At 39.4% G+C, this 10,732-nt stretch overlaps 1 protein-coding gene across 2 annotated transcripts in view; it reads right to left on the bottom strand.

The window, feature by feature from the left end:
- Positions 1–749: 749 nt before the first annotated feature.
- LOC102192382 (protein NLRC3-like) overlaps positions 750–10,732 on the bottom strand; it is an 18,079-nt gene continuing 8,096 nt past the window's right edge. For both annotated transcript variants that reach the window (XM_005753807.2, XM_013916111.1), the window contains 6 exons: positions 9,574–9,764; positions 4,669–6,451; positions 4,002–4,175; positions 3,324–3,497; positions 3,199–3,245; positions 750–3,069 (listed from right to left, as the gene is read on the bottom strand). In XM_005753807.2, coding sequence (XP_005753864.1) covers positions 2,552–3,069; positions 3,199–3,245; positions 3,324–3,497; positions 4,002–4,175; positions 4,669–6,451; positions 9,574–9,764 — 2,887 coding nt within the window. In that variant the 3' untranslated portion in view covers positions 750–2,551. The remainder of the gene's footprint in view (positions 3,070–3,198; positions 3,246–3,323; positions 3,498–4,001; positions 4,176–4,668; positions 6,452–9,573; positions 9,765–10,732) is intronic.

Raw genomic sequence — 10,732 nt, 5'->3', positions numbered from 1 at the left:
AATTTCCAATCTAGTGTCCACTTTAGGCAAACTATAAGTTTGAAGATATGAGGGAAACTCAGAATTTAACGTGCTCCTAAATACAGTTAGTACTGGCAGAGAAGATGTGGCAAGTTTTCCATGGCTCTAAGCCACATATACTCTGCTGCTCAACCCACAAATGTATTGAGGACATATGTATTTATAATGCTAAGTTTATTAGGAGAGGTGGGGAGACAATGTGCACTGTCACAATGACAGGGGAGTTAAAAACAACATTAAATAAAACTTTTAAATAACAACTGAATCCCAAACCAGTAAATATACCTGACAGTGATTCATACAGTGGGCTGGGGCCCCCTGTTGTGCTGTGAAGCTACTGCAGTTTTGCTTATTTGTATAAAAACTGAATTAAAAATGGTAAAAGCAGCTGATTAGTTTGTGATGTGACTCATTACTCTGATCTCAGTTTACCTGTCTTGTATTGAAGTGTCCCAGTGTCAGGTAGGTCCCACATTAGCCTTTATGTAGGACTAAATGGTATTTGTTTGTTTTTTCTCTGGAGGTTTGGTTGGAGTTTGGTGAATGATATCGTGGGATCTGATCTCTAACTTCTGTTCTGTTTCCTTTGATGTAAAAGGCTTTTATTGTGCTGAACAGATAAAGAGCCCCCCCCCCCCTTTCTCTGGGTGGGTTGGTGTTGCTGAGAGCAGCTGTGAGGCAGACTGCCCCACCCTTTACTCTCAGGCGAAGTCACCCCCTCATTAACACGGTTAGTGACCTATAGGAAACATGAGCCAATAATAATATGGTTGGATTAATGAAGGAGGTTTTTTATGTTCTCAGATTAAAATGACAGGTGGTGTTTGTGTTTCTTTCAAATGGTGCATTTCCTGTATAGATGGCATGTATAAGCAAGTAGACTGCATGCATGCTGAACTGTGAAAAGAAAAAGCTTGTTTGATGAAGTGACCTGGGCTTTGTTGTGACAGGTGTGCTTTGTAGCACCTGTTCTGTGCTCCACAACAGCCCAGCTGTGGACCAGGTTATGTTCAACATAAGAGATAATGCCCAATCAGGCCTCTGGAAATTAGCGGCATAATTCCTGGAAGATCCCTCAGACCTCTCTGTGTTGGTAATGGGAGAAACTAGTTTTTTTTAACAGCGTCTGAAGTTATTCCTTAATGAGCATCAGTAAGACAAAACTATTAGAAACTTCTGCTTTACACTGCAAATTTAAAAAAACATTTTATTTTTCAACAAGCAGCCATTTGTGATCTAAAACAGGACACCAGTTTGTACATGTTGAATCACATCTAATAGTCTCACCTCACATTTGAATTCTGGTTATTTTTCACTGTCAGACCATAACATGCCAACCAGGACCTAACATTCATTTAATAAAATACTAAATTCCTCGCTTGTGTTAATTGCAGACCTGTGATACTAAGACTTCTGTTAACTTAAACAGTATTTGTTCCACACAAGCTTCAAGCTAAGTAAAAATAAAGGACAGAAACTAAACGCCTTTGAAACAGCCTCTCTCACACACACACACACACACCTGATTTGTAGTGAAAAGGCTGTAAAAGATGCTCAGAGTTGCCACACACATTTTGATTTAAAACAGAGAAAGGTAAATTCTAAATAAAAGAAGACAAAAGAACATTAATACAGCCACCAATATCTACATTCTGCATGTCAAATGTGGGCAGCATGGTGGTGTAGTAGCAAGCCTCACAGCAGTCCTGAGTTCGGCTCCAGCATCTGGTTAGAAACGTTCTGTGTGTGCATGTTCTGGGTCTGCTGGTTGTGTTCTCCTCTGTAGATCTTCTTGCTCTTTACTTAAATCAGCAGTAGATGGTTGTACTCATAAATTTATGCACTGTCAGTCAGTTTTTTAAAATGTAATCTCCTACTTTGTAATTGTGAAATCAGGCTCATTTACATTGAATGTATTTTTCTTGGCACTATGTTCAATTATCAAAGTGAGTAAATTGCTAATTCAAAGTTACAGATTAGGAGTTCAGAGGTTTAGACCTGATTTTGAGTTTGAAGCAAATACAAATAAGTTCTACAAAAAATACATGAAACAGAACTGCCCACTTAAAATGCTGACATTGTTTCTGACAAGCAACATAAAATATTAATTTTTAAATTTAGAGAAATACAAAACAGGGAAAGTGTAACCAATTGTCACATTGGAGACGTTGGAACAGTTTTTGTTTGAAGAATGACTTAGTAGTTGAAAATATTATGTAAATCTACCAAACATATTCATCAGCAAGAGTGCAGATTGCAGTTACAATGCACAGAAAAACGTATTTCCCCCTTTCTGATTTCTTAGTTTTTGGGTTTTTGTTTTTTTGTGGGGGATATTTGTCACACTTAACTGTTTCAGATCATTAAAAAAATATTCGAAAAAGAGAGTAAATAAAGAATACCATGTAGCTACAATAGGTGAAACATGACCTAGAACTTCATTAGGACAACATGGAAAAACAATGGGATACTCGTAAAAGCAGTTTAATGTGTGGAACTGATGGACAGAACTTGCAGATGCAGGTGAAACTTAGGTTAGCTGACAAAATGAAGCAGACGACTGAGAGTGAAGCTCAACAGCAGGATAAAGGGGTTCGTTAAAGGCTGTTTTGTAGCTATGAAGGAGGATGCAGCTGTCATTAGAAACCCTGTAGAAGGACAGCGTGCCAGCTGAACAATCCACATACACACCCACCCGACTGGAGCGCCATCCAGCTGAAGGCACGTCTACTTTCTTGTTACGGTGCAGAATGTAAAAACCATCATCAGAGAAAACCAGACACCAGGATTTGTCATCGTATCCCATCTTAAACTCATTTTTCTTTCCTTCTGTGCCTCTTCTTCTGATTGTAATCCCAACGCATAGAAAGCCAAACACTTCCACCTCCCAGTAGCAGCGCCCATTGAGGCTCTGCTCACACAGCACCTGCTGTTTTTTGGGATCAGGATGTGGATGGTCAACTTCCATCCAGGTCACCTTTCTATTCCCATCAGAGAAAAGCAGGTTTGTGTGTGCTGTGTTGGAGTCCAGAGTGAGTTCACAGGCATCTGGCAATAAGAAAACACTTCATTGCAACAACAAAAAGAAGCCATGCCACTTTGAACAATGATCTGTTACTAGATCATAATTTCATTGATTTGTTACTTATTGCCACCAAAAATAACTGAAGTGCTTACATTTCTTGAAGCTTGGTTTCATTCTGTGACTTCCACCGTGTTCAACACTGTGGAGAAAAGTATCTCAGATTTAATTATGTTTCTTAATGAAGTTTTAAAAAATTACTTTAAAAAAATTCCATTACCTGAGTTTGCTCAGCTTGTATCGAGGATCATTCTTCAGCTTAGACAGCTGCTTCTCTCCAGAGTCTCCTGGGTGGTTGTAGCTCAGATCCAACTCTATCAGATGAATCGGGTTGAGCTGTAGAGCTGAAGTCAGATATGCACAGCCTGTCGCTGTGACCAGACAACCGGATAACCTGATAAAACAGACACTTTTTCAGTTGAAATAATTCCAGTAGTACATTTTGTTCTTGCTTACCAAACAAAGCAAGTTATGTGCCTAAACTGATGATTGCAACAGCTGACTATGATTGTTAACTTATTATTGACCTTCTGACCACACATAATAATACCAAACAACCCCCGTCAACCAACCCATGTAACATCACTGTGTGAAAAACTAATATGCCAATGTTAATGGGCTAGTTCAGATGTTCCTTTCTTTTTCCACTGGTGGGTTGCCACTCAGGTATCAAACCAAGATGGTGACTCCTGAGTGTCAGAAGTGTACAGTGTTCAAGACAATTCTTTGTCAATCTAAGTATACTATCTTATTCTTGACAAAGACCTCACTGAAATCAGAGCAAGAACTATCCTTTTTATTATACAGAGTCACATTTCTAGCAGTTTTCTTTTCAGCTTAAATCTGGCTAAAGGAGGTCCATTACTAGTGTCTTTTGGTGTACTTTATGTGTTACTACCTGAGTATCTCCAGCCTGCAGCACTGACTTGATAGTCCATCACAGAGTAACTTCAACCCTGAATCTTTCAGGTCATTGTCACTGAGGTCTAGATCTCTCAGGGATGAGCAGTAGAACTTGAGAGCAAAAGCCAAATGCTCAGCTGACACCGAGGTCACTTTGCAATCTGCTAACCTGTGGGTGGGTGTTTAAGTGTTAGTATAAAGAGAACAAAGCTGTTTCATTCTGTAGACAAATAAAGAAAAAAATTAAAGGTTTTAAAAAGTGTTATGAGACAGAAGTTTTGAAACCGTTATTTTTACATTTTGGCCATTCTCATCTTTTTGTTGTAAAGTATTGAGTAGATAATGTCAGCTGATTTAGCTAGATGATCTTGTCCCTCTTTGAGCAGAATGTTTTATTATTTTATCAAATAATCCTATCTTGTTTTATTCAACTTGGGATTAAAAAAAAGTAACAATTAAGACCATAAAGTCATCAGGGAAGTGGTTGCTGTGGTCATAAATTAAATCCATGCCATGACAAAGGCTTAAGGATGACACTTGATCAGCTTGATCAAGAACAGTTCCTTTCCAGCAAACCCTGACCTTACACAATCTGATTGACAGAAAAGTATATTTAACATGTTGTTATTCAACATGAAAGTAAATTATTGCTACAAACTTACATAGCTTTTCTACTCTTCCTCACTGCTGGTATCAGCCTCCGTCTGCCCTCATCTGATGTGTTGTAACTCTTCAAGTCCAAGACTTCCAAATCATTCTTTGATACCTGCAGCATGTAGGCCAGTGCAGAGCAGTGCAGGGGAGTCAACTCTGTTTTTGAGCGATCTGACAGTGCGAGATATTCCTGAATCTCATCTTTGACTTTGTGATCTCTCATCTCGATCATAGTCTGGAAAAGGTTGATGCAGCTTTCTGGAGAGAGGTTCTTCCTTCTGATAGACTTGAGGTAAGTCAAGATTTTCTTGTCGGTATCTTGGCTTTGATCTGGTGAAGGCAGCAGACCATGAAGGACTCTCCGGTTGGGTTCAACCAGGAGGCCAAGAAGGAATCTCAGGAAGAAGTCCAGGTGGCCATTTTTCTTCTTCTCCAGCACTTTGTCAACTGTCACCTTTACAAGATCAAGTAACGTATGGTCTTTGTCCTCCAAAATGAGGAAGTTTTTAAGTTCTGTAGTATTATTGTTAATAAAACAGTCATAGACAAAGAGAGCTGCAAAGAACTCCTGTACGGTCAGATGCACAAAGCAAAAGACCCTTTTGTTGGAAAAGAGTTGTTCTTCCAAATGGACTGTGGTGCAAAATCCAGAGTAGATGGATGCTTCTTTAATGTCAATGCCAAAGTCTTCCAGGTCTTCCTCATAGAAGATGAGGTTGCTCTTCAGCAGCTGCTCAAATGCAAGCTTGCCGAGTTTCAGAAGAAATTCTTTGTGTGTCTTCAGAAGCTTTTCTTTGTTTGTCTCAACCTTCTTGTCATATTTTCTGCTTCTACGCTTTGTTTGTGCAAACAGGAAGTGTGACATCATCTCTGTAAGAGTTTGAGGAATTGCAGTTTCAACATCTCCTCCAAAGACTTCCTGGAATACCACTGCAGAAATCCAGCAGAAGATCGGGATCTGACACATGCTGTCGAGACTCTGTGAAGACTGAATATGTTTAATGATCCTTTCAGCAAGACCAGGATCATGACTAAATCTCCTCCTGAAGTATTCAGCTTTTTGAGGATCATTGAAACCTCTTATCTCTGTCACCATGTCAACATGTTCTGCAGGGATCTGATTGGCTGCTGCTGGACGGGAAGTAATCCAGAGATTTGCATCAGGAAGAAGGTTACCCTGGATGATGTTTGCTAGGAGATTACTCACAGGTGTTACTTCCTTGACAGATGATACTGTCTCAGTGCCTTCAAAGTCCAGATGAAACCTGCTTTCATCCAGACCGTCCAGGATCAGAACAATCTTGGTTTTGGTATAATCCACTGAATCTTTGAGTTCTGACAGTGTGGGGTGAAATAAAGTTAGGAGCTCATGTAGGCTTTTTTCACCTGAAATCAAATTCAGCTCTCTGAAAGCAAGACTGAAAACAAAGTCAAGATCTTGGTTTTCCTTCTCTTCGGCCCAGTCAAGAATGAATTTCTGTACAGCCAGAGACTTCCCAATGCCTGCAACGCCCTTCGTCACAACTGTTCTGTGGGGTTTGGTTTGGGCAGAAAATGATTTGAATATGTGACTGAGGTTGACTGAACAGTCATTGGATGATTGCGTTTTCCATTTACTTTTGAATTGATGCTCTTCATTTAGTCTTCCACTCTCTCCGGTGGTGATGAACAACATTGTGTAGATGTTCTGGAGTAGATTTTCTTGGTCACCATTACCTTCAAATGTCAGAGCAAATTTCTTTTTCACTGCCTTTTTCAAATTTTCCTTTACTTTGACAAGGAGGATGTTCCCTGGAATCAAACAGAGCAATGTTTTCAGATTTGTAAACAGGAATTTATTACATTTTGTTTAATAAATAAAAGCTGCGTTGGGCAAAATTGTTAAAATTTGGCATCTACCTTTGGCATCCTAAATTTAGATGAAAACTGGAGTCTTAAGGTGTTTTCACACCTATGTTGTTTAGTTCATATAAGTACAACTCTGCTCATTTTCCCCTTTGGTAAAGTTTGTTTGTGCGGGTGTGAACAACAAGTATGATAATCATACTTGAGGAGAAGGTCTTGGTTCGGTTCCAAAGTCCAGATTGGTGCAGTTTGTTTAAAGTGTGAAAAGTGATCCAGCTTCGATTCAACCTAACTACCAGGTGTATTTTCCAAGTTTGAGCTAAACACCTTCCTGTAACTACTTATTCTTTGCATTCTGGACATTGACAGCATTTTAATCCTTGGTGATTTTAATATTCATGTTTTTTTGTCACCAAAAACAACTTTTGGATCTTATTAATTCCTTTAATCTCGTTCCGATCAGCAAAGACTCCCACCCATGAGCACGGACAAACCTTGGACCTAGTTTTATCCTGCGGTCTGCAGCTATAGGATATTCAAATTTGTAACCTTAACCTTTTGGATCATATGCCTGTCTTATTCAAAATTTCTGTCCCATACTCCTTAGTTAAGCCTCCTCTTCCTGTCCGCCAATACCGCATCATTACACCAGTTACTGCGGAGCAATTCTCTGCTGCTTATCAGAATTCTGGTCTCCCTATCATGGACAATTGCTCCTTTAAGCAAAATGTTGATCATTTGCTTACCATGTTTAATGTCACCTGTACAAATGTCCTAGATATGGCTGCTCCTTTTAGAAAAACTAAACGCTCTAGACCTAAAACTGATCCCTGGCTAAACAAGGACACCCGGGCCATTAGAAGGACCTGTAGAAAGACCGAAAGAAAATGGAAAAAGACAAACTTCAGATTTCCTTTGCTATGTTAAGAGATGGTTTGTCTCTTTATCAAGATGCTGTGCATAAAGCAAAAACTACCTATCCAATCGTACCTATCGGATATTATCAGCAAACACAGCTACAGCCCTTGTATCTTATTCAATACTAATCACTCTGTTATCAATCCTCCATCCACCTCTCAATTACTAGGGTCCCTTGGTACCTGTGAAAACTTTTTACGTTTTTTTGTTGATAAGGTGGATACTATTAGGTCTTATTTCATTCCTCCGCCCTATGATCCCTCTGTTCCCTTGTTTTCCTCAGTTGTGTTTGATCACTTCGAGCCGATTTCTCTGAACTCTCTGGCTGAACTAGTCTCCCGTCTTAAGGACTCTATGTGTCACCTTGACACTATCTCCTCTAGTCTTTTTAAAGAAGTCTTTGACACTATTGGCCCTCATGTTTTAACTGTTATCAACACCTCTCTTTTTACGGGAGGAGTTCCACTTGATCTTAAACACACTATTAAAAAAGACTAACCTTGATGCAACTGTTATTTCAAATTTTAGACCAATCCCTAAACTTTCTTTTCTGTCTAAAATTTTAGAAAAATTTGCTTTTATTCAGCTCCAGGCCTTTCTGGAGACTAATGCCATCTTAGAATCATTTCAGTCTGGTTTTAAAGCACCACATACCACTGAAATTGTGCTTTTAACAGTTCTTAATGGTCTTTTATGACTACCGATTCTGGTAATCACATCATTTTAGTGCTTTTAGATTTTGAGTGCGGCATTTGATACAGTGGATCATGGGATTCTGCTATCGAGATTGGAAAACTGTGTGGGCATTAAGGGTACTGCACTTAAATGGTTCAGATCCTACTTAACTGATTGGAGTTTTAAAGTTTTACTTGACTGACTTGATGACATTAAATCATGGTTCTTTTTGAATATTTTGCATATAAATGATTAAAAAACTGAGATTATACTATTCGGACCCTCTGACCTCCGTTTTTCCCTTAATGTTGACCTTGGTCCACTGGAAAAGTTCAGAATGCCGTTTGCTAAAAATTTAGGAGTGTTTCTCGATAGCTCTTTCTCATTTGAGAAACAAATAAATTCTGTTATTAAAACCAGCTTTTTCCAGTTGAGAGCCATTGCAAAAAACAAGACCATGTTGTCATCTGCCGATTTCGAGAGAGTGATTCATGCATTTGTTTCATCTAGGCTTGACTATTGCAATATTCTCTATTTTGGTATTAACCAGGTCCTACTCTCTCGTTTGCAGCTAGTTCAGAATGCGGCGGCCCTACTCCTAACAGTCACTCGCCATTTTGAACACATCAATCCTGGCACGTTTACACTGGTTACCAGTACATCGTAGAATCAAAATCAAGATTTTGTTGTTTGTTTTTAAATCTCTGAATGGATTAGCTCCATCTTATCTCTTGGACCTTTTAACTAATACTTTTAACTTTTTAACTTTAAATAATACTCCAAGCAGAGTTCTTAAGTCGGCAGATAAGTTGCTTCTGGATATCCCCAGAACCAGACAGAAAAACAGATATGACTGAGCTTTTGCGGTTGCTGCCCCCAAGCTCTGGAACAGTCTGCCCCTTAACATTAGGTCTTCACCAACACTTGACATCTTTAAAACCCGCTTGAAAACGCACTTTTATTCTCTAGCCTTCAATTGTGACTAGTCTTCCATTGTATTTTCTATGAATGTTCACCATTTTCATTATGTACCGCACTTTGGTTCAACCTGTGTTGTTTTTAAATGTGCTCATAAATGCATTTGATTTGATTGAAATCTGAAGTTTTATAACTTGTCAACTAAGTCAGACCAGAGTAAAAGAACTATAGATGCAAAAACAACCTTAGGTCAGAAGCTATACACATAGTAAAATGGTAAATGGCCTGTATTTATATAGCGCTTTACTAGTCCCTAAGGACTAGACCCCGCTTTACACATCCAGTCATCCACCCATTAACACACACATTCACACACTGGTGATGGCAAGCTACTTCTCTCTATGTCAAAAGAACATGTCACACAACAAGAAAAGGTTATCAGTATAAATGCAGTTTAGCTGGTGTAAGATTGCTGCAATCACTTTTATTTCCAAGGATAAATGGTGCACACATATCAAAGATCCCAGTGACAGTAGCATTTACCTGTGGAAGCTTACCTGTGCTTTCAACATTCTTAAGGCGGCATTTCTCAATACAACTCAGGCAGAGATTTTCTGCATGTGAGCCAGATTGATCCCAGTTTGAGCTCACACACTGTTTGCATAACCAGTGTCCACACTTGAAGTGGACTGGATCCCTCAAAACCTTCTTACACATTAGACAGCTGTTTGGATCCACATTGGGATAACTGTAGGAAAAACAATACAAAGCCTTCATTTATATTCATGAGCAGTTTATATGATAACATAAGCAAAACGATTTTCTCAGAGGCCAAATTCTTAAATAACATTTTTAAAAAGCTTCTTCACTCTGTTAAGGTGAGGTTATGCCCTGTTGACATCTTGTCCTCACCTGTGCTGATGTTTTGCCAAATATCGCTGCTAAATATAATCATGAACAAAAACTTTCGGTCAGGTAAAACTCAAGGACGATGCAGCACAGGTTAGGTTTGCAAAGTTGCATCTGAATAAACCACAAGAGTTCTGGAAAAACGTCCTTTGAACAAATGAGACCAAAGTAAAGACATTTGTCCATGATGCACAGCAACACGTTTGATGGAAACGTCTGTTTACCAAAGTATTCTAGAAACAAATGTGAGGCCATTTGTCTGACAGTTAAATATTGGCAGAAATTGTTTAATGAAACAGAACCTGTCATGTTATTAATTATACACGTGTCCACTGTATGATTCCCATCCCTGGTGCTTCCCAACTTCTGGACATACATATTTGAAAATTACAAACTTTAGCTTTTCCCTTACTGTGCAAAGAATACTGTGACAGGGGGGTGTGCGTTTCATGTGATCCGTTACAAGTCTAGTCTGGTTGGTCTCACAACTACTCTCCTAGATCTGGTTCTGGGTGTAGATTGGAAGTTCTGAAGAAACTGTCACTGGAATGTCTGTGGAGCACTGCTCCCCGGATCCTGCCAATTCTGGCTCCCCACTATCACTCTGTTTGGTCCGGAGGGCGTTTCATGGGAACAAGATGCCGAGGGTTCCGCCTAATTGTCCCACGAGGTCCCTCCACGAGATATGATTGTGGTGTAGTGTGGCTGTCAATAACGGCACCACTGGCTCTCTGGTCTGTGATCCACACTTCTTGCCATGGAGTGAGCCTGTCGAGGCTACGTGCGCGATGACGAAGGTTGTATGAC

This window comes from Pundamilia nyererei, unplaced genomic scaffold (genome assembly GCF_000239375.1).
Source record: "Pundamilia nyererei isolate P.nyererei 1_Seehausen unplaced genomic scaffold, PunNye1.0 scaffold00467, whole genome shotgun sequence".
Taxonomy (NCBI): Eukaryota; Metazoa; Chordata; class Actinopteri; order Cichliformes; family Cichlidae; genus Pundamilia; species Pundamilia nyererei.
The sequence above is the reverse complement of the archived record's forward strand: the minus strand, read 5'-3'. Positions and strand labels throughout refer to the sequence as shown.